The following is a 24,526-nucleotide window of genomic DNA, read 5'->3' as shown; positions in this document are numbered from 1 at the left end:
ACAGAAAACCTAGCATTCTATAAATATAACTTATGTAAGAGCTAGAACCAGTTTTGGGGGAAGGGGAAGGCATATTAAAACACAAGGCAACAGACTTTCTGTTTTAAAAAAGGATGGGACTAGGATTAATTGGGAAAGGATAGGAAAAAGTGTAAGTCCGAATAGGGTGCTGTGAAGGAAACAAAACTCAGAAGACAGATCTTAGAAGTCATTCTAAGACTTCACTCTGCCTCCTCCCAAGAATTTTGATTGGGGAGTGCTGGGTGGGGTAAGATTGCAGCTCTCCTCTCCCTATCCTGGCGTTTTTGTTATATGGTGATGTAATCATTGCAACAGTTTAGAGATGGTCTGCCTGGATTTCTGAGGGACTGTTTTGCACTACAAATAATGAATGGCACTATTTAGCAGGAAGAAACTCCAATGAAAATCCTCGTTATTACATATTTTACATGGCTGTTTTTGTATATATTTTAAAATTTTACATATGGATGTTTTATGATGGCCTATATTTGTAATTCCTAATAAAGGTTTGGCAGAGTAAAAGCACTACAGATCAGTACAAATCAATCCAGGAAGACACAACCAACTGTAGTGATTGGAGACTTCCTCGACCCAATCTGGATCAGGGTGCGGATCAGTTCAGAACTGAATCTGGTGCACGACTCTAATTTGCAATAACCTGCACAGCCAAACATATCTTAAAGATATAGCTCTTCCTGGAGGAGTTTATTTCTCCCCCCCCCCATGAGTTCCTGCATTTTTTTGTGGGGGAGGGGAATCCCCTGGCATTGGAGTCTCACTAAGGGAAGAGGGACAGTAGTCTGGATATTTAGAAGTCATTCTCTTTGGGCCAAGTGATCGACTTGATAACTTCCTCAATACAGAAAGGCTTCCTCATAAATCTGTTTGCTGCCCCAGAGAAGACAGAGAAATAATTTTGCTCTACTGAAACTTAAAAACAACAACACAGAACTCAGAGTATTGTTCTGATCCCATCCCACCAAACTCCCACTCTAGTGAAGCGCTCCAAGAACTCTTGGCAGAGTTGACTCATGCAAGTATCACAAGAAACCACCCAGCGCATTTTACGTTTGCATTCTAGTGATGGGCCAGCTGTTGGCCCTTAACACAGCCTGGGACGGGTTAACTAAACTGAAGCTGTTAAGGAGTATTATACCTCACCATATAATGGATTTGGATGGGGTAGGGATTCAGCTTCAAGGTCTTGCAATGCTAATTCTTCCTTTGTTTTAGGCCCTGGAATGAGGGGTAGCAAGTACCAGGCAACTTCCTTTTTCCCTTTTCTTTTCCCAGCATATCTCCCAAGCTGAGGGTTGTGTCTGCATTGCTCTCTACTGTCAGCCCTCTTGCGAATAGCATGGATGCACAACCCCTGTACTCCATCAATTTTTTTAGAAAGGTTTCACAGCATATTGTGGGAGTCTATCACTTCTTGAATATGCAGGACCATACTCCAATTGGCTCTGAGACCTTGTTCTGTTATCTAGCATGTCCACGTGCAGGATACTGGCTTTTCTTACAAGGGTAATGATATAATTAAACTGTAGTAGTTTTAGTTAACTTTTGGTTACACATTGGTATCGTGTTCAGTCAATGACTCTTGAAATTGCAGTCAAGTAGAAACTTCTTAAGTGAAACAGAATACACTATTTTGTTCCCTAGAAAAAACGTTTCATGTTCCCTTTCATCAAAAGGCAATTGTTTTTGCAATTCTGGTATATCTTGTCAGAGCAGTTGTCAGATATTCTGCTCAGGAGACTTGGTTCCTATCAATACTGCACTACAAATGTGCATTAAACTCATACTTTTATACCTTTAGGCCTGTCTATCCAAAAGTCTCTTGTGGACTTGAGTTTTTTGAGGATTTCTTAAATATTGTATCAGAAATCCCCAGGCCCTCTCAAGGAACTTTAGTTCCCTGGTTTCACTGGGAAGAAGAGTTCCTAGTCGCCAAAATGCAGTGCTAATCACTGAAGAGTTTTTTGGCTGTGAAAATAGAACAACTGCTGCAAAGTAACACCTATGCCTTAATGTTCCTTCAGTGGAAGGATATCTGCTTCCACAATAGAGCAGCTTCTCCCGCACATCTTTTCTAGGGGCTTCCCCAATCCTATGGAAAAGATTTGGACTGGGCACAGGGTGAAGTCCTGTTGTGCAAGCATAATGGGCTAGCTGGGTTAGGATAGGTTAGGAACCATAATTCCATTATCAGGTTTAGGGATGACCAAAAAGGATACTGTAATGGGAATTGGGGTTGCTTGTGCGTAAATTCCAAACTGCTCCCAGCTGTTGGGGTAGCTAAACCTTTCTCTGATTGACAGCCCTTACAAGGTGACTGTCTCAGTCACTGGCAGAATCCGTCAGTGGGCGTTCCCTAAACTTCTTCCAACATAAAAGCTGTTTGACGCCAAGTCTCCTCCTAGCCTCCCTGCGCGGAAGTCTCCTGTGCAGAGTGGGCGTGGCCAGCGGAGGTCCTGGGCTCTCCCCGCTGGACCCTGTGGAAGGGTCTTGGAGCCCTCTCTCCGAAGACCTTCCCTCCTCCCCTTCTTTCCTGGTGTCACGCCGATTTCCTTCCCCAATGGAAGTGTTCTCCCTATCCCTGCTGGTTCCTTCTCCTGCATCATCGGAGAGCCCTACCTCCACTCTGGGCTCCGATGTCAGTTCCCTGACAGATACCATGACTGATGTGATTGAAACACATTCAGAAATCCAACAATATGTATTTCTCCTACCTACCAGGGTGCCTAACACCATGTCTGTGTCAGAACGGAGCCTGGGGCAGATTTAAATGGGTATGAATAATCCATTTCATCCAAGGACCCAGGAAAATTAGTCACCACCATGCACACAAAACTACTTTGCCCAGAGATTGAACATTTTAGACTGTTTGGTCTAAAACGTGCAGTGAAATCCAGAGAGGGTTTCTTCAGCCAGAGCCACCTTAAGACTGGATGAGACTACACCTTCCTCTTTGGAGGCATTGACTGTTCATTGACTGACTTGGCCAAGCTTCTTCTGGCTGCTTAACTGCAGGGCTTAAATCACCATGGAGCCTAGACTAAACTTCCATGATGGCAAAACATTTTCTGCCTTACCACCATGGTATGCGTACAAGTATTGTAGATCCTATGGATGTATGTGCATGTTTGCTTTCCGAGATCAAACTACCCAACCCTTTTCCAGATTCTCTTCCAAAGTAGGCCCACAAATGTGCTTTGCAGGAGTCCAATAATAACATGAATAGTCTCATAATATTTTACATGCCACTTGCATTGCTTTATTGGATTGAGAGAACTAGAAGAACTTTTCTTTTCAGAATCCTGGTTTTATTAATCAAAATACAAAAATATTGAAAAACAAAGTATGGAAGTATGTTTGTATTGAAAAACAAAGTATGGAAGTATGTTTCACACAGAAATGAAAGCAGTGCCTATATAATGCATATGTGTCTGCAAACAACATTCTGTGAATAAGACCTAAGGCGTTTTTGCAATTTTTGCATAAAGTGTGAAGAGCTTTACAGCTGAGTTTAAATGTGGTAGCTATGAGGCTTGCTTGACAGTCTTGACCAAGTGATTACTTCTCAGTCTCGCCACCCTCAGTTTCTGTGGAAATAAAACGGGTAAAAGCCCATTTACCCTGCCTTGATCTTATTGGAGGAAGGATAGGATATAAATGTGACAAAGGTTTATAATATTTTCTGTACTGTGCAGAACTTACAGCAATATGTAAATAGTCGGACTTTCAGAATGCTCTGTCAGTGAGCTTTAGATTTAGCTTCTATTGTGCCTAGTCTTTTTCTTCTCACATTCTCAAGAGCCGTGCTTTTGCATACATGCATATTTTATCTGTATATTTCCCATTATGTTTTTGATATGTAAAGCCACATGGTGGCAGTCTTGAGAATGGAATTTGTTTGTTCTGATTGCTAATCTGTCTTCCGTAACTTTCTACAATCTTATTATTAGAATTTAAGCCTACCTCATACTCTGACACTGCACTTGGTATTTGCCCAAGAACAAAAACAACAACAAAAAACCCCACAAAACCACAAATAAATAAATGGTCTTGTTGAGGCTGAGTTTTTAAGTAATGTATTAATGCAAAATATTTCTTATATAATCTTTCTCATATATTTCCCATTATAGTGCTTGAAATAATTAATTACAAGTTCTGTTTTGTATTTAAAATACCCAGGTGGCTTGAATATGAGCTTCCTTTAAAATGGTCCAGGATGCCCTATGCAGTGGTTTCTCTTTTGAAGGACAGAGAGTAGCCCTGCGGTAGTCTTGTTTATGCTAGGAGATGGCCCAAGGCTATCTCAGCAGTAGACTTGAAGTTGCAGAATATGTTCTACAGTGCATCACCCTGGTGACTTTTAAAAAATATGGAAGCACTTGTTTTTATTTATGTATTCAGTTGACATACTACCTAAAGTGTTCTGAAAGCGTTTGACAATAACATAAGTATTAAATTGCATTGTGCAGCATTCATTCAATGTAACAAATAAAATCTGAAGAAAAGCCAGCTTTCTGTTTCCACACACTTCTTGTTTTCAGGTAGTTTAATACTGCTTTGAATACTTGTAACATGATTTAGTACTTTTGCTGGTTTTTTAATTATCTGTTTTGTGAGTCACTGTAAATAAGGCAGGAGATATATTAATAACTCTTCCTTGTCTGAGTGTTGCAAACTCCACCTGATATTTATGACCAGTTATTCATTATGCCATTTATCTTTCAATGTGTGATACTTTTTTCTTTCTTTCTCATTTGCAGGAAGGACAGGACCACCATCATCCACAGCTATAGCTGGCACCAGTCAACCTGCCATCACCAAGACAACATCCGTTCTTCAAGATGGTGTCATCGTCACAACTGCAGCTGGAAACCCACTACATAGCCAGCTCCCCCTTGGGAATGACTTTCCTTTTGTTGGTCATGAACATGCTCTGCATTTTCCACAGAACAGCACTTCAAACAACAACCTTCCGCACTCTTTGAATCCAAACCTCTTTAGTTCACTACCTATCTCTTTGCCAGTGAATCAGCAGCACCTCCTAAACCAGAATCTATTAAATATACTGCAGCCTTCAGCAGGAGAAGGCAAGTCTGAGGTCACCCTCAATCCTTTAGGTATTCTCAACCCAAATGTAAATGCTGCTTTAGCTTTGCTCTCCGGTGATGTGGATGGGCAGGTGCTGCAACCTGTTCATTTCCAGCTGCTAGCAGCTCTTCTACAGAACCAAGCCCAAACAGCTGCCATGTTCCCCTTAGCACCTTTCAATCTGTCCATCTCAGATCTGTTACAGCAACAGCAACACAATCCTGTACCCTCAGTAACACAGATGACAGCCCCACCACCAGATCACTTGCTTAGCAGTCAGTCAGATACCAACAGAGCTGATACCCTGTTAACCAGTTCCCTGGGAAACCCTTTCCCAAGCTTTTCAGGCACAGACACTACTTCAAACCCCCTGCTCCTTCCAGCTGTCACTGGGGCCTCAGGATTAATGCCCTTGAATCCCCAGCTGCTGGGTGGTGTTCTGAACTCTACATCGGGCAACCCTGCTAATCATCCAGAGGTTTCCATAGCAACCTCCTCCCAGGCTACCACTACCACAGCCACTACATCATCAGCAGTGGCAGCACTGTCTGTCTCAACACTTGGTGGGACAGCAGTGGTGTCAATGGCAGAAACATTGCTGAGCATATCTAATAATGCTGGGAGTACATCTGGTTCAGCTAAACTCAACAGTAACTCTGTGGTGCCACAGCTACTTAACCCTCTACTGGGGACAGGTCTACTTGGTAAGTTAAATATTTTCACAGATTTTAAAAAAGGAAAAAAAAATGGTGGTGGGTGGGAACTTCTTTTTTCAACCTTTTTTTCAAAACTCCATTTCATTGCACTTTTTCCCAAAAACGTTTATGCTATGTTAACTTGCTTAACCATTCCAGTGAAAGACTGCAAATATAATTGACAGACATTTTTAAACAGCATTTTTAAAACCCTATTATTTAGAAAGTATGATGCCATCAAAATTCAACCAACCAATTGGAATGGCTTTTACTTTTTTCAAATCTCGTAGATGCATCTTTGGGATGCAGCATTTTTTTAATAGATAAAGATATAGATATATATTCAAGGCATCACAGGGTTAGTATGAGTAGCTGTGCAATAGATAAGCTTCCATGTCCATCTGAATTAAATAATAATAATAATCAATGTGTCCAATCCCTAGATTATGATGACACAGTATATATAAAGCACTCAGAGTACAGTCTTCCACAGGTTCAAGGCAATAGGCTGCCCTTCTAGCACTCTACACTTAAGTTCCCTTGCTTCTTGGATTCTCATTTTTTGGTAAGAAACCAATGGTTTCTAAACAACTTGACAAACATCAATAGAAAGTTTAATTCCAGTTCACGTGTTTAAATCTAAGAGAGTAATATCCTAGATTTTCACATGAGGATTTTCACATTTATTGGGAAGTCCTTCATTGGAACATGACTGTACAACAGTGATATAAATGTGTGAATTGGGCCTGAGAGTCTGCCAAATTCTTGTGCTTCCTTTATGAATATGCCTACCTGGTTGTGTGTGTGTGTGTGTGTGTGTGTTTGTGTGTGTGTGTGTGTGTGTGTGTGTGTGTTCAGTGAATTGCTGCTAATAAAACATAGATAGAAGTATTATGCACAAGCATTTTTCTGATAAACACAGACCTAACTTGCTAAGAACTTGTGATAAAATTTGAATTCTGTGCCAGATTTGTTGCTTATTCATAATTCTTGTGCATTTTGTGCCAAATTGCTTGTGTCTTCTAAGTGTATGCTTTAGCATTACATAGGTGCCTGTAAAGTAGGCTGGTGTGCAAAGGATTGTGCGCAGAGCTTCCACACACCTACCAGGTTTTCTCACGTCCACGTAGTCCTCTATTTCTGTTGTATTGTAGCTTTTGATGCAACATAAAGTAGTGTGGTCAGAGAAGGAAATCGAGCAAGCCTCATGCAAAGTTACATTTGGATCCCATTCATAAAAATTAACCTCGCTTGCATCAACTAAGTATTATGAGATTGTAGCTTCTAGTTTTCCTTAGCTGGTTACGGCTTTAAAAAAAGAAGTGTAAAAGTTTCATTCATTTGCAAAGGTCTTGTAAAAAATAAGTCACTTAAATGTAAACAGTCTCTATATAATTTGTGCCGTTATTGGTTTACAAGGTTTTATTACAGTATTAGTAGGAATGTTAAACATTTAAATAGGATTTAAAAAAAAATACTGTTAACAAGAGAGTACTTAAATGATTGTTTAATAAGCTGTAGAATATGTTGCTATTTAAGAAACGCCATGGAAGTTGCATTTAGTATATGCAAGGCGAATCCAGAGTTAGTCTTCATTGTAAGCAAGACTGCTGGCTGTGAAAGAAATCCATACCTTGCATATTAGTTCCCTGAAATATTGATTCACTGAAGGGTGGGTTGGGAGGGAGTTTTATTCCACATCTTGTCACTAAGTGGTAAAATATGACCCATGTGTTACACCTTCAGAAAATTGTTGACTTAAATATCTATACGTTTGGAATTGCAGGTGACATGTCATCAATAAATACTACCCTTAATAATCACCAGCTGACGCATCTACAGTCACTGTTCAACAACAATCAAATGTTTCCATCAAATCAGCAACAGCAGCTTCTTCAAGGCTATCAGAATCTCCAAGGCTTTCAAGGACAGCCCCCCATTCCTGGGCCACCTAACAACTCAAACCCTATGGCTTGTCTGTTCCAGAATTTCCAGGTAGAAGTTGGTTTGTTCTTTCAAGTTTTCCACGAAAAATAATACAAATTCCTATCCTGCTTCAATAGTTTATTGCAGATTTTAAAGCAATGTCTGTATGAAGTTAAATCATCCCATTTTATTATCTCAGTACTTTAACATCCGGTGATTATTCGTAGACATTGTGAACTTTTCACTTCTCATAAGTTACAAGCAAAAACTGTGGCACTGCTCTTCAGAATGGCAATGGAAAAATATTTCTCTGCAATTCTTGGACCTGGTGTTATATTTATTTATCAATGTTTAAGTTTAGAAGACTTGCATTGACTTAAGTATTCTGAAACAAATCCCTGTAAATGCATTTTTAAAATATCTTCCCTGTCATTGCTATCTGCGTGCATAAGTTAAGCTAAGAAAATGACAGAAAATATCAGCGGCTACTAGATCATAAAAGAGAGCTACCTTGTGCAGTAACATCATTATAGTACTTCCAAACTCAAAAGCTGGATGAAAATTAATGCAGAGGGTAGCAGAAGAAAAGCTTTTATTCTTTGAGAATAATAGCAAAATACATCATTTTGTTATTCTAGACAACTAAATATTTCCCTGTGTTTGCAAAAATCATGGCCTTCAGGGTGCTTTTTATCTTCCTCACATTGTGCTATGTGACTTTCTGGTTTTTTGCTTTGTTACACATGAATCATGCATATATTTAATGTTGGTAACTGTTTAATGTAGCCATGACAAATATTGCTAGACTCCTTTTCTATGCAGGCCTTGATAGATAATACTGGGGGGAAAGCTTAGATGCAGATTGTGAAAATATCATAGTACAGCCTGCAGATGTTGTAGATTCTTTAGGGTTAGTGAGGGCAAAAAAGGAGAAATTTAATCCACACAAGATAGGGGTGAGATTAATTAAGAAGACTATTGTACTAGATAAATGATTGCAACTGGTCCTGGTTGGGGCTGCAAGAGCCAAGTTTGCCTGGGTCTTCCTCGGGTTTGGGTAGTGTCAGCATCAACCAACTTTAGCTGGATCGACAGTTACAACCCTATCTGGTGAAAGTAATCCTGGCCACAGTCATGCATGGACTGGTTATTTCCAGCCTACTGCAATGCTTTGTAAATAAGACTGCTGTTGAACAGAGTTTGAAATCTTCAGTAGGTACAGAAGGGCACTTGTGGGGTCTCATGCTTTGTGCATGTAATAGCAGTCCTGCATCAGCTGCATTGGTTATCCCTTAGCTTCCAAGCTCAATTCAAAGTGCTGGTTGTAACTTCTTACAGTTTACTTTAAAGGGCTCCCAACACCAGGTTCTACAGACCTCTCTATCTAGTCCCAGGAAATGCCCCCTCTCCCCAGACTTTGCCCTTTACTGATTTTCATGGCACATCCTTTTACCTGACTGTAATGAGTCGGTGAAATTTGATAAAGCCTCTTGCTAGTCTGGAACTTCCTCTCCTGCTAACTTTGTTTGGCTCCCTCACTTCAGAATTATAAACAAACCCTAAAGACTCTTTGATTTTCTAATCTTTGTATTGGTCTGTTGCTGCTTTTATCAGTTTGAATTTTGCTGCCATTTAGCTATTCATATTCTATTGCGTTACTTTAATATTTTTTATTTTATGCTGCCTTGGGATGGCTTATTCTGAAAGACAGCTGGTAGATAATGTAAATGAATACATAAACAAACAAATGTTTGGTAGCATGAGAGTGAGACCTACAATAATGCATATAGAATATACGTACTTGAGTTCAACTGGATAGTAGATTGTGAACTTGGCAAGTGTGTGATAAAGGGATCTTCAAAGGAAACGTTTGCAGTGATGGTTAGATAAAGAGAAAATTGATCAAATCGGTGGAAAACGCAAGAAACTCCATGCATGGGGACTGGGAAAACATTATCAAGGTATTCACTGAGGCTGCAATCTTGAGGGCAGATTTTGCACTTTAGATCCTATAGACTTAAACTGAATTTAAATAGCAGAAGCCAACCCCCCCCCTCCCCGGGGGGAGCAGTAAAAGGAGAAGTAGTATCACCATTGTCCTCCCACTTTTTAAAGTAAAAAAATAAATAAAACTCCTAGGAAACTCACAAATCCAAAAGCATATTAAAACATGGAATAAAACAGAAGTTACATGAGCAAAACAGAAACATAAAACAATAACTTACTTGTAAAGTATAAAGGCAGACGTGCCCAGCAGAACACAAGCAGAGCATTGCCTCAAGCTCAGCATCTTCTAAAGGCTCTCTAGAAAAATTGCCAAGAGAAAGGAGTTTCCCAAGAAGAGAGTTCCTTCTGGCACTGCTGCCAAAAAGGCCCTATCCTAGGTAACCAGTAGGGACCGCAGACAGCAGAGGGCCTCTGAAGAAGATCTGAAAGTATAGGTAGGTTCATGCAGAATTCCAAGGAGTGTACGTGCTGTAAGGGCCTATTAGTAGCATTTCCCAGGGACTGCAAGGGTGACTTCCTCATATGCAATGTGTTTCGGGGTAATTCAAGCCAAAGGAAGGAATCAAGAATAGAAAAAAACTGAGGTTGAGCTTGTAGGATTGGAAGCCTTGCCAGGGCATGTAGTTGCATTCTGCTAACAAGGGTATAAAAATACAGAACTTTTTAAGGTGAGCAGTTTAGCATTATTTGCTCCGCAGTAACATATTGTGGTGCACCTGCTCCTGTTTGTGGATTTGGAGATTGGGCAGTGTCTTGATTAGAGAAAGGCATAGACTATATTTTATTTTTGTCCCTGTGTGTTATCATTCACTTCTAACACCATGAAAAATGAATTTGAATCAATATGAATAGTAGTTCTTCATGCATGCTTTTAGTTTTTGTCTTGAATGAAACAATTCTGACCTGAAATTGCTATTAGAAACCAAACGAAACCTGATCTTATTTCCCCTCCTTCTGATTTTTAAAGGTGAGAATGCAAGAGGAGGCAGCTTTTCTGAACAAAAGAATGATCAGTCAAATGGGGATGCCACCAGTTCCCGAGAGTTCCAACACCCCACTTCCTCCATTTCAAGATACAGTGTGCAACTTGCAGCAAAGGACAGAGCCGTCTGTAGGGCACCAGGCAAAGGACAGCCTCAGCCTAGCTACCCCGGGAGATGGTTCAGTCGATGCTATCTACAAAGCAGTGGTAGATGCTGCAAGCAAGGGGATGCAAGTAGTTATCACCACCGCAGTGAACAGTACGACACAAATGAGCCCCATTCCAGCCCTGAGTGCCATGAGTGCCTTCACAGCCTCAATTGGTGACCCATTAAATCTTTCTAGTGCGGTCAGTGCAGTAATCCACGGAAGAAACGTTGGCATTTCTGATCATGAAGGTAGGGCAAGGAACACGAGGGGGGCACGAATATTGAAGAATTCAGAACACCTTAAAAATTCCAGTGAGGGGGAGGGCTTGGAATACTATAAAACAACAGGTTGCAACACACCCAAAAAACAATGGGAAGGGGAACAAAGCCCTGGAGGGGAAATGAACAGATGGAAGTGTGAGGAATTTTTAGACCATTCATCCCATATCCACAGCAGTCCTTGCCATGAAAGACCTAATAATGTCTCCACACTGCCATTAGTTCAAGGCAAGCAGCATCCAATACTGTTACCCCAGCGAAATTGTCAAAGTGATAAGATGTTGGAGGAGAACTTCAGGTATAGCAATTACAAAAGGACTATGATGAGTTTTAAAGAAAGACTAGAGAACACTGTGGAACGATGTGCACACATGAATGGAAACAGGCCTCAACAAAGCAGAGGTTTTGGAGAGTTGCTGAATGCTTCTAAACAAGACCTGGCAGTGGAGGAGCAGTCTCCAAGTTCCTCCAATAGCTTTGAAAGTTCTCTAGTTAAAGACTACATCCATTATAATGGGGACTTTAATGCCAAAAGCATTAATGGGTGTGTGCCTAGTCCTTCAGATGCTAAAAGCATTAGTAGTGAAGATGACCTAAGGAATCCTGAATCCCCTTCTTCAAATGAGTTGCTACATTACAGGCCAAGGACGTTTAACGTTGGGGACTTGGTCTGGGGCCAAATAAAAGGACTGACTTCATGGCCTGGTAAACTAGTAAGAGAAGATGATATTCACAACTCATGTCAACAAAGCACTGAGGATGGGAAGGTATATTTATACATGCATTTATTTTATCTTATTAGTAACAAATGTGTCTCTTACACAGTATTTTAATCTCTCTGTTGCTTTTTGGAAAGATATTATTGCTTATACCCTTTAATGTGCTGATGGAGTTTTCATTCCTATTTCATGACTACAATTGTAAAGGAGCAGGGTTGATTTTCTCTCCAACTTGTGAACCTTACAGATAGCTTAGGGAAAGGACCAATTTACTTTTTAAAAAATACACAAAATGCATTTTGACAACTTACACTGTTGATGCCTTTTAAATATGAATTTATGATAGATTTATTTAATCCCCCGAAGTCGTAAAAATTTGTACAACATTCACATTTATTATAATGCATGGTAATTTAAAGGTAGGGACACGGGTGGCACTGTGGTCTAAACCACAGAGACTAGGGCTTGCCAATCAGAAGGTCGGCGGTTCGAATCCCTGTGACGGGGTGAGCTCCCATTGTTTGGTCCCTGCTCCTGCCCACCTAGCAGTTTGAAAGCACGTCAAAGTGTAAGTAGATAAATAGGTACCGCTCCAGCGGGAAGGTAAACGGCATTTCCGTGCGCTGCTTTGGTTCACCAGAAGTGGCTTAGTCATGCTGGCCACATGACCCGGAACCCGTATGCCGGCTCCCTCGGCCAATAAAGCGAGATGAGCGCTGCAACCCCAGAGTCATCCGTGACTGGACTTAACGGTCAGGGGTACCTTTACCTTTTAATTTAAAGGTAGTTATCATCAACTTTATTATTGTTGCTGATCCCCTTCCCCCCGTCCCCCCGTTCTACTGTATTGGCCCTAATATAAGCCACATCTTTAAAATTGGAGGGGAGAGAGAGAAAAGAAAAAATACCTGAATATAAGCTGCTCCATTCCTCGCTGCTCCTGGCTGCATACTGGGGGGGGGGGAGCCACGCTGCATTGCCGGCAGCCTTTCCCCTTCCTTGCTCTCCCTTCCCAGCCTTGGGGGAGAGGACGGGGGACTCTGCAGGGTGGGCATTGCTTTGCTGCACTCCAGGCACTGTTTGCCCCACGCTCCTGGCTGCATACCGTAAGGTTGCGAATATAAGCTGCAATTTAACTTTTCACGGTCGGAATTTGGAGAAAAGGTGAGGCTTATATTCAAGCCAATACGGTATTTCAAAAAGTCCCCTGACCATCTGGAGCACTTTTTATGGGGCTGGATAGAGGCAGAGGGTCTCCTTGTACACGTGGTCCTTTGGATCCAAGCCAAAGCTAATGAAACTGTCCTAACAGAATGAGGTGTGTTGATCAAATCAAAACTCTACTATTGGTTGTACCAAGTTCTTCAATACCAGTGTTAAAACCTAAGGCCTGTGTTTCAAAGTTAAGTGCTTGTCTTCATATTACAACAGATGGGAGATGCAGCTTCTCAAACAAAACAAAAATATCAGCCCGCTAGCTTATGTAGAAACATTTATTAGTAGATATTGTTACTACTTTAACAGCAGCCACATTGTGTTACTCTTAATTTATGACTTGTTAAATTAATGGAAGTTTAATGGATTTTTTATTTTAAAACCTTTATACCAAGAGGTAATTCCAGGAAGTTCATTATAATTTTAGGACATTCTGTGCATTTATTGTTTTTTCAAATTTTTTTTGGAGGAGAATCATAGCAGTTCAGATCCCCAGAGGTCTTTCCAATAGAAATATGCAGTAAAAATATTTTTAACAAAGGAAAATAAAACTAAATGTTATTAGAGATAGTGCTAAGGTGATTTCTTAAAAAAAACAACCATTGATAACTTTGATTTCCATTGACAATTGTAACACATATTTTATATTCTTTGTAAACTGCTTGAGTTTTTATTTACAATTAAGCAGTATACAAATTCAGATAAATAAATGAAATAAATTTAATATTGGCCAGGAACTCTAGAACAGTTCACTGCATGCGTGTTCATCATGATGACCTGTATTAAATGATGACATCACTTGTGAATTATAAATTGGCTGTCATAAGTTTATTTCCAGAGCTAGAAAATGGGGTTCTGTGTCAGCTGTGAGCATCTTTGGAATCTTTTAGATCTTGAGTCAAGAAGCTGCTTTCCCTGTACTTCTCATCAAAGGACTATTTAACTCTGTATGAGATGAGATATAAGTACTATGCTCTGGAGAACCTTTTTTCAGGGATTAAAAATTGTCATAATATAAGATTTACTAATGCAAAATGAATTAGTATCCCAGATTCATATCTTCAGATAATCTCTTCAGCATGATCGTTCTTTGCTGAGCTTTAATATAGCTGATATTATATCTTTTCTGATTAACTTCAGATAGTCAATACTAACATCAGTATGGGATCCACAGTTATAGATTCCATACAGTGGGAACACTGCTAGAGTGATAGCATTATGGTGTTGATCAGCAAATGCCTATATTTACCCTTTTGGAGTCCTCAGATCAGTTAAAAAGGATATGGAACACCAAATGCTCTACCACTGCCATATCACAAATGCTGTGATACATACTGATGTAAAGTTAATTGGCCACTCCAAGTTCTTACATCGTGCAAACGTTCAGGATAAAGGCTTTAGGTTTCAATCCTGTTGCTCAATTGAAGCTCATAGCAGGAGTTTTGTTGTTGTAATGGTTCAGTTGACTTTATGCATTCATGCAATGTATAAATTCACTATTATTGATACAAAAAGATAATTGTCTATTTAAGTGTGTTTGTGTGTGTGTGTGTGTGTGTGTGTGTGTGTGTTGTTTAAAAGAAAAAACACCAAAGATGCAACAATGAAGATAAACTAATAGAATTTATTTCAGATTTTAAATGTTAATTTCATTGATTGGGTTGGTGAAATGAACTGTGAAGTTCTTGAATACCATCTGAAAAACAAAGTTATCTACACATAATAATTGTAATGTCATTTGTACATACGGCTGCACAAAACAAAGAAATCATGCTTTTACAAAGTTCAATTAGAAATGGAATTGACTTGAGCCATCTGGTGCTGAAATCTATAATTTTTATTCCTTATTTCACAACAGCTGAACTCTCTTTAGTGTTGCCCAATTTGTAGTTTTTGTTGTTAATTACAGTGGACTAAATTGTATAGTGGAATATTGGTACCAAAACAAAATGTGTTGCTTTAATAATCAATGATACTAAGATTAAGCATAAGTGTTTTACAAACCACCTCATTCACTTGCCATTTAAATTGTGTAGACAGGTAAATCTTATCCAGGACTTTAGCTGATATGGTGCAAACCTTGATTGTTTCCACTAAAGTTAAAGTAACATTAAATCTGAAGCAAGTAAGTTGGGACTTCAGTTGTGCTAACCCTAAACTCCCTGATGATGTTGCAATTAGTGCTATGGTTAATCTTTTCCTTTCATCCTTCTCTGAAAAATGCCCTTTTATAATTTTCCTGTGTGACTTTGGGACTTTTTGCCAAAAACCAGCACAATATTAGGTAGTTGCTGCTATTCCTGCTGCCACCACTACCCTGATAAAACATATATCATGAGAGTTGTAAGCCAGGATGTTCTCTTGTGTTTGAGCTAGTCCTTGGCTCTTATGCAGTGGGGGACCTAGATGAAAGAAATGTTGTTACTAATATGAATTTTTAAATGTTCATGTGTAGATTTGGCACTTTACAATTGCAAAATCATCCACATACAGAACAGATTTTTCATATGTAAATATAGATATGCAAGGGGTTTTATATGTGACCTATACCTGTGAGTAATGTTCATGCACTTTTTTGCATGCGTGCCAATTGGTTTGCATTCTATAGGACACTTTTACTGTGACTGTATTGTTCACCTTCAAGAAGCCCAGAAGAATTATAGAATTGCATTGTATAGAATTGTAGAGTTGGAAGGTATCCCAAGGGTCATCTAGTCCAGTCCCATGCAATGCAGGAGTCTTTTTGCCCAGCATGGGGCCCAAACCCACAACCCTGAGATTAAGAGTCTCATGTTCTACTGGCTGAGGCCTTCCTTGCTGTCCATGCCAGGTGGGCTTTAGTCAGTGTTGAAGTTTATTATTTTTGTTTCTATAATGTATCTGAGGGTGTCTCTGTTGTTGCCTTGAATAACTGAGTTTAAAAAGCAGATGAATGTTATGGAGACAGAAACCCATGGGATCATAGAATGTAAGACTGTGTGTCTATCTGCAAATCATTATTTAATAATTGGATGCCTGAGTGAAGAATAGTTGTCTTCACCTGCTCTCACACAATTGACCAGCAAGTGGTAAATATAGTTAAGAACCGTGATACAAAGTTGTAAGAAAACTCTGAAAACCCTGAAAATGACTGACTTGGTGTTCATGTCTTTACTCAGGTGGAGCCTGATAAGTTGAAGACACTAACAGAAGGTCTGGAAGCCTACAACCATGTCAGAAAGAGGAATAGAAAGTAAGTATTCTATATATATGAAGAGTGGACTCCAGCATAGCACTAAGTCTTACATTCCATCAGTGCCCAATGAAATGTTCTCCCACCTGGTACACCCACTAATCCTGTCCTAGAGGTTTTTCCCCAACCTCCAGAACAGATTTGGAGAGGGTGTAGGTCACACGTGGAGAGACGGAAGAAGGCAAGTCTTATTGCACAAGCAGAAATTCTTGCACTAATAGGATGGGTTCACTTTATCCTAAAGATAAATGACACTCTTTACGCAGACTGAAGTTAATTTGAAAGAAGAATTGTAGTTTGTGGTGTGCTTACAGCTTCCATACGCATGCACACACACCAATTAGGAGTCAGTTGGGCTTGGAAGAAGATGAGACAACACAAGCCACTGCCTCTTTGCCCATCTTCTCTTCTCCCCTCTCTCTCTCTCTCTCCCCCCCCCCCCCCACACACTCAGTCACTAGCCAATCTGAGCTGGGGAAGTTCCTTCCTAATCCCAAAGATGGCAATTAGCCAAGCCCATCCATAGAGCTTGCCAGAGATCATGAAATTAACATGCTCCCTGATGAGCTAACAAGCTGATTAGTGTATCCCGTTAGTAATTACCACACTGAAAAGTAGACCACAGCTTTAAAGCCACTATGCATCTTGTAGAGAGGGAAAAACGATACACCTTAACAGATTAAAAAGCAATGAGCAGGTGAGCAATTAAGTGAGCAGCCTGCAGAGAGGGCACATCAGTCAGAGGAGAAGCAATTAACACCCTTTTTAGTTTAGCTAAGCACAAACACCCCCTTTCAAATGTAGCACCACACAAGCAGCTAGGCAGGGGGCGGGGGAAGAGAGCTGAGACATTTATTTGAACACATGCAGTAATTAGACAAGAGGTACACCAAAATAAAATGTAGGCCACACAAATATGTTGTTTATATAAGGATAATATTTGAAGTTAAACAAATTTTAGTTTTGGCACTTTTAGCATCAATTCTGCGTACGTTGTATAGAACACAAAGGAAAGTACTATATCTGCATGAATACAAAAACGATACTACTACCAGTTCTAACTTCTGTCAATATTACTGTTTGCCTGTTGCTGTAACGTTATAGCAAAATGATTTATATTTGTTAACTCTGGGGTACCTTAGGAAGCCTTTTATAAATAAAATTCGCTATTTGAATTTTGTTTCATCTAATCTTTTCTTATATCTATTAAATTCAAGGCAATCGCTTCCCCACATTCACAGGCAACCTTTGCCAGGTAGGGCTGCACCACAGGAAAATAGTTCTCTCCCACAAAGGAGGGAGAGGGAAGCTTACTGTTCATTCTGGTAACAGAAGGGGTTGTTGAGCTATATCAGAAGGAGCTTTCTGACTGGGCCATGCTTTTAGGCCAGCCACACACACTTCTTGCCTGCACCTTATCTCATGATGTGATGTTTTCCTTGTAGGGAGAGATGAACAATGCCTCGCTTTTAGTTTCGATCTCATTGCAGGTTCCTCTACAATCATCAGTCGGGGGTTGGTAGGGGCACCTGAACTGCTCAGGAGATTCTATTTAAGATTCTCTCAGGATAGTGCACCCACAAAGGCATTATGGCCCAAAGGGACCAATGTATTTCCTGGGCAAAGGCAGACCATGGTTACATGTCCACAGCCAGCCAAACACATCTAACCTAAAACAAAGTGTGGGCGGGGGAACATCCCATATTCCTTGCTACTTTATTTTCATCACATAATCCAATTGTGTTTGAGTGAATCTGAAACTTTCTCTGCCACAAAGACATGCAGTCATTTCATGCAAACATGTAAGTCTTCAATTTGACCATTCTAGAAAGAGGTGTATTCTGCACCTGTAATATCTAATCATATTATCACTTCCTCCGTTTCTCTGAAGAGTCCTTAACATTTCAGTCCTTTTTGTGTACAGACCACTTGGATAAAAGTGCAATATAAATGATGCAGACAAGATTAAATGTTTGCGGGCCAGTTTTCTTCTGGCCACGGTGTGGTCACGGTGTGGTTGATGGGTGAATTCTGAAGAAAATTACACATATAGCACGATAGCTATGAAACTAAAACAAGGCATTTGTATAGTATGCAAAGTTGCATGTTAAGCAATTTGAAAAATTCTGAAAAACATCCAGAATCATTGGTTAGCTTAATTACTGTATGCTGCCTTGCAAAAGCCACCCAGTTATCTGTTTCTTTCAGTAATCAAGGGCCAAGACAGACAAGATTGATTTGCTTCCTGGATACAACATATATGTAGAAAATTGAATAGACTTTGCATATGCCATAATGTGTCTGTTTAATCTCTGTTGCAAAATGAACTTGTATGTGTTTGTCACATCTGACAGTGTAAATGGAGTTTCCACTATGGATGCTATATGCACATAAGAAATTAATATTGTGCAAATGGCCCTAAAGTACATAAGCATATATGGAACCCTAAGATCCATAAAAGCCATAGATATCATGGAATATTCTGTAATTAGACTGAAGGTAGAAGACACACTGTAGAAGCTTTCTTCATATTGAACTCTCCAGCTATGGAATAAATGCAGTGTTGTTCAGTTTGGGACTCAGGTAAAGCAAGCCATTGTTAAATTCTGCAGCAGCCTGGCGATTCTTTAAAGCAGCCTAAATAGTTGAATCATGCCTTTGTGAGAGGCAATTTTTTTTGGCGCACATACTGATTGCACATAGCTAAGTTAAAAAGAAAGATACATTATCCTCTTGATACCTGCTGCTTTGTCTCTCTCCCTCCCCCCCCCCCCACCATGACAACCAGTGCTTTATTCAAACATCCACTTCAGCATTTTAGTAAAAATGTGATAATGCCATGCTCTGCTTTTGAGCAACATGTTCTTTGTTGTGCAGTTTGTCATTTTAAAGGAAACACCTTTAAAAGAGGCAAACTAAAATACTGATTGCCCCATAAAGTTAATTTGCAATTCATGTAGAAAAAAAGATTGATTTTATGCCTATGTGTTTAGTGTATGCAATTTTAAAAAGTTACAGTTTGCTTTTTTGTTTTTATGCTTTTTTAAGGCATAGGCTGCATTTAATCTAAACTGCTATATTGTATGTAATGGATGGCTGAAAATCTGAGTAGAATGTTATTTCAGATTGCAGTATATGTCTTTAAATTACATATTTTTAAATGGCATATTCTACTACAAAAAATCATGGGCATTCCTGTAATTTTTTTCCTTTGTTTTTAATCCTAGAAGTGGGAAACTAAATAATCATTTAGAAGCTGCTATACATGAGGCCATGAGTGAACTTGACAAAATGTCTGGGAATGTGAGTACCAACTGCAGAATATATAACTTATTTAAAGCAGCCGGGGGGGGATGATTCTAACAAAATGATGGTTCTATTTTTGCAATTGAAGCTAAATCCTACAATTAGAGAGCCATTATAATTTCAGCAAGCCCGGAGAACTAGAAGCTACCATAGATTATTCCTAGCATATGATATGAAGACATGAGACTTGATAAAGTTTTCTAAAGCCAAGCAGGTCTGCATCTGTCAGTGCCTGGATGGGAAACCTCATGGGAACCTAACATACACCACCTTGAGTTCCAAAATGAAAGAAAGGTGGGATATATGACTGTAAGAAAGCAAGCGAATAAATAGAATGGGACCTTTTAATGACATCTCTTAAGTATGGAACCACAGGCCTCATACTCAAGGTCCCTTATAGTGCAATCGAGTGCATGTCTATCAAGAAGGAAGTTCCTTTGAGTTCAATAAGGCCTAATCGCAGGTAAGTAAGTAAAGAATTGCAACTTGCAATATACGTAATAAATGATCAATGGGCCTCAGTCTAGCACACTTCCTCTTGGCTTGCATACAAATTGTTTGACTTCATCACTCCTACAGTTGGGAAGGGATACACATTTACAGTCGAAAGGGGCGTGGTGGTAACACCATTCAGGGCAGACTCTTAACGTTACCTAGCTGCATCACTGTAGGCAGCTCACTGTCATTCTGTATCCCCACCTCTGCTATGGGAATAATTACTTGGGTCTAATGGTGCTCGGCACAAGCATGAAAATGCTTCTGTTTCCCAATTTGGGGTGGGTGCTGATTTCTCCTGACCTCCTACCTGTAGCTTTAGTCCACCTGCTACCAAAATCTGAAACACTATTCTTGGCAGGGGGAAGCCAGAAAGCCCCATTTCATGAATGCAGGTCGTTTATAGGATCTAACCCAATAATAAAGCCTTACATAGTTGTTTATAAGGATTACAGAGATGACGTATATGGGCTGCTTTGAACACAAAATACTCTGTAAATAACAAGTATTTCATTATTCTTAACTGGCTTCCAGCATTTTCATTGTTGTTGTTACCTTTGTGCTTTTTTCAGGTGCACCAAATTCCACAGGGAGACAGACAGCTGAAGCCTCCAAAACCCAAGAGGAGGAAGATCTCTAGATAACATTGAATGTCTTTGTTACTGGTCCAGTACTTATTTAAAAAACAACAACATGCACATATATATATAATATCAGGATGGATAGAGTTCATCACCACAGGGTGCTAAACAAAACAGTGGTACAGTATTCTTATTGGTAAAGAAGGAGAAGTTAATCCAGATCTTCAAAAGATTACAGTGTGTGTATAGAACCCTTTTTTCTATAATACTAAAATTGTGATTATAAGAAATAGTCCAAATGTTTCTGCAAAATTTTCATTGTGTATATAGATAAAACAGAATTTCATGACGATATCTCAAATGTAAATAATGTACAATATTGTCATGTACAAGCGTACCTAATGCACACTTTATCTTTTATTGTACAAAAAAATAGTGTACAAAATTCTTTGGTTTCTATTGAGTACACATACAAGAGACTACCAGTGTAAAGTGATAAATAAAAATACAGCCTAAATGCTTTTATATAATAATGTAAAAGATGCTGTTTTTGTATTTAACAGCAGTTGAAAAGGCATGATTATGTAATACCTTAATTATGACATAACACTTCTCGCCACTGAGTGTTCATTTATAGTGTCTGTTTGGAATGAACCTTGCCTGGAAGTGTGCTGTACTCCATTTAAGGTCTCTGTAGGAGAGTGCAACCTTGCAGATTCCTAAAGGGATGTGGGATTGCAGGTCAAATTAAGAAGTCAAACACTGCAACTGCTGGTTGCATTTTTATTATTATTTGCCTGAGTTTTAAAGTAGAATGCTGTAGATTTTTTATTAAGAATATTTAGATAGAATATTTTTAGTCTCCTATTGCTTTAACAGAGTTTCATAGCCACCTGTTTTTAAAATCAAGTTCATCTTATACCACCATTTCTTTTGAACCTCCTTCATAGCCTAAATTGGCTAGCCCAATATTTTGAAACGGGGGACATGATTGATTTTAATGTATGGGAGCAATAGCCCAGTTTTAAGAACCATGCTCATTGCTAATTTTGTTAATTGTCAGACCTTACAGTTCAGAAAAAAGTGTTCCTAAAATTAAAGAAGAACTTTCAGTGGCCAGTTGTGCCTGGGTGTTTTTATGGAGTTCAGTGGGACTCTCAGCACAAGTGGTCACTGAATCACCCTACTGCTGATACTGATGCCCACTGGCCAGTATTAATATTCTAGAGCTGGAAGGTGGCCTACAAAACTACTAGCAGCACTGGCCAGGATCCAAAGAACTGCAGAACTAGTTCTGTGCACCCAACGGGCCTGTGTTTCTTGAACGGAAAATCTCCTTCCCAACCATATGGGTAGCAAACCACTTCTGAACCTGAGTGGACTTAAAAAAACAGTTTGTGATACAGCATGGGGTCTCTTGTTAAGAGGATATTTGTGTCAAAAAGAATCCAGCTAGGCACACCCAGATCTTTGGATGTACCTTAAAGGTAGCTCTTTGGATCCCAGCCAATGATTTTATCAGTATTATGTAACATATCAGATTTATTTTATTTAATAAGAATTATTTATACCATTAACAGATTCTTATATATATATAAATTTATATGAATTTATATATATATATTTATATATATACATATAAATGTGGCAGAAATGTGCAGGTTGAATCTATTAACCAGATTATTTATGTTATGTTAAGTTTGAAAGAAATGTGAAACGTGCGTTAGAAAGCTGATCATACACTACACAAACCTAAAGCCGCGAGGCATTCTCAAAATACCAGTATCTTTAAAAGAAAGTGTCACTTTCAGTGTTGATGCTGCATGTGGCAGCAGTGGCCCGCCCCTTCTCCCCGGCCAGCCCAAAACATATTCTCTGTTTGCCATGCCTGGGCCCAAGATGGAGTCCTTAGGACCACCTTCTACCTCTTCATCTGGGAAGCCACCATTGTGTTTTATTCTGGAACTTCGTTCCTTATAATGGCCTAGTTACCTCTCCTAGCAAAGACTGCTGGTAATTGGCACCATCCAAGGCTGGTAACCAAAATCTAGTGCTTACACAAGGAGTATTCATTCCCTGCCCACGTCACCTACTCCATTTTCCTATGTGACATGAGCCCCATTAGCCCCAGAGGGATCTGAGGGAGCAACATGCCCATGATCCGCTCTCCTGTGCCAACGCACACAGCACTACCCCTGGGCTAGAGGACTTGCTCTTATCACATGCGGACCCAGCCCTTCTCCCTTTTTGCCACACCCCAACCCGAGGGAATGCAATTAGCTACACTAAGCTACAGTGGCCTGGAGACAGAAACCCTTCCTTCTGCTGGGTAGGTTCATTTTGTCTTTTGTGTAATGGCAGGGCAGCCTGCCATAATCCTACATGAAATCTCATGTGAAGTGATCTTTTGTGTAGTTTAGTTAGCACTCTTTTTTTTGTTTTTGTTTTGTTACGAGTTGATGTGTTTGTTATGTTTAAAGAGTTAATGTCCATTTTTCGTACCAGCCTGCTTTCTGCTCTCGTCTAAACAGATGTTTCTATTCATGAATACTCATGTGTGTGTGTATGTTTGGGTGAGTGGGTGTATGTTTATATTTAGTTCTCCCCCCCTCCCCGAGTTATTTTTTTTTTGTCCCTAAAACTGAATTTGTATTGACCAACCCTTCTTTTGACATTTTTAACTAATTAGGTTTGTACTTTTCTCACCAATGTATACTTTACATTAGTAGACTATGTAAAGTATTTTTGTGCACTTGATTTCATTGGTTAATATTGGCATTGATGTGGGTGCTAGGAATAGTTTGTTTCAGTCCATATAGATTTTTTTCCTTCCTCTTTAGAGTTTTTATGGTTTTATGTAAGCAGTTAATGTAAATATTGTGAGCATTACAGGTCATGCAGTGTTGTAACATTTTAAAAAATGTTGCACCTACTTTACAATTAAAACGCTGGTCACTCGTACTTGAATTTTGCCCATAGAGCCATTTCTTTCTCTTTGCATTGAAGCATAAATTACTTTTTTTATTGAGGCCCAACCCTTCTTTCTACGCTTATTTTTTTTGTTTAACAAATCTATATTTTTCTAACAGAAGATTTTAACATTTAATTTTTTTTTTGCCAACTTTCTAACTTATGATGAGATACTCCTATATTTAGAGAGTGAGAAAATACCCTCATTTTGGAAAGTGGAATAATTGAATTCTGCAACTTGGCCCAATGACAGAAATCACAAGTGGGACATTAAAGTTGGGCCCCAGAAGATTAATTAGCCTCTCATTAGATCGATTAGTGGATGTTTGTGTGGTGTTTTGAGGATATAAAGTGGTAACTATCCTCATGTGTCTATTTATTTATTTATTCTTGGTGGGATGTGATAAAATTATATAAAAATCAAAGGAATTATTCTTCTTTCTATCATGGAGCTTTATGAACACCATATAATTATTTCTATTTATGAAAAGGGTTTAGTTCCTAAAACCAATTATTTAGGCTGAAAGTGATTGCTGACAGTAGTTATGAAAATAATATCTAAAGGGGAAAGTTAATACATGTCCCATATCAGTTATGGCCACAGCCTAAGTTTGGAGTTTTGATTTATAGTTTTATATTTAAATTTACCAATGCCATTGTGCATACAACTTGCTAATAACGCAATATTACTGTGGATTCCCTGAATATTAATGGTATAAAGTATCATGGTGGACTGAATTACCTTTTATTAGCTACAGTTTGTATTTTGCTACATAGGGTTTTTAATATGAATATTCCAGAAGAGCAGTAGCATAAGAATGCTTTTCTATTTTAAAAGAACCCC

At 39.2% G+C, this 24,526-nt stretch overlaps 1 protein-coding gene across 4 annotated transcripts in view; it reads left to right on the top strand.

Moving 5' to 3' along the window:
• Positions 1-24,107, top strand: part of MBD5 (methyl-CpG binding domain protein 5) — a 106,456-nt gene extending 82,349 nt beyond the window's left edge. For 2 of the 4 annotated variants that reach the window (XM_083578510.1, XM_083578511.1), the window contains 6 exons: positions 4,800-5,126; positions 7,609-7,817; positions 10,723-11,931; positions 16,257-16,330; positions 19,558-19,633; positions 20,704-24,107. In XM_083578510.1, the coding sequence (XP_083434636.1) occupies positions 4,800-5,126; positions 7,609-7,817; positions 10,723-11,931; positions 16,257-16,330; positions 19,558-19,633; positions 20,704-20,775 (1,967 nt within the window). In that variant the 3' untranslated portion in view covers positions 20,776-24,107. Of the gene's footprint in view, positions 1-4,799; positions 5,832-7,608; positions 7,818-10,722; positions 11,932-16,256; positions 16,331-19,557; positions 19,634-20,703 lie in introns of all 4 variants that reach the window. The other 2 variants (XM_083578508.1, XM_083578509.1) reach the window with 1 other exon arrangement.
• Positions 24,108-24,526: the final 419 nt, after the last annotated feature.

This window comes from Podarcis filfolensis (assembly GCF_964270895.1).
Source record: "Podarcis filfolensis genome assembly, chromosome: 1".
Lineage (NCBI taxonomy): Eukaryota > Metazoa > Chordata > Lepidosauria > Squamata > Lacertidae > Podarcis > Podarcis filfolensis.
The sequence above is the reverse complement of the archived record's forward strand: the minus strand, read 5'-3'. Positions and strand labels throughout refer to the sequence as shown.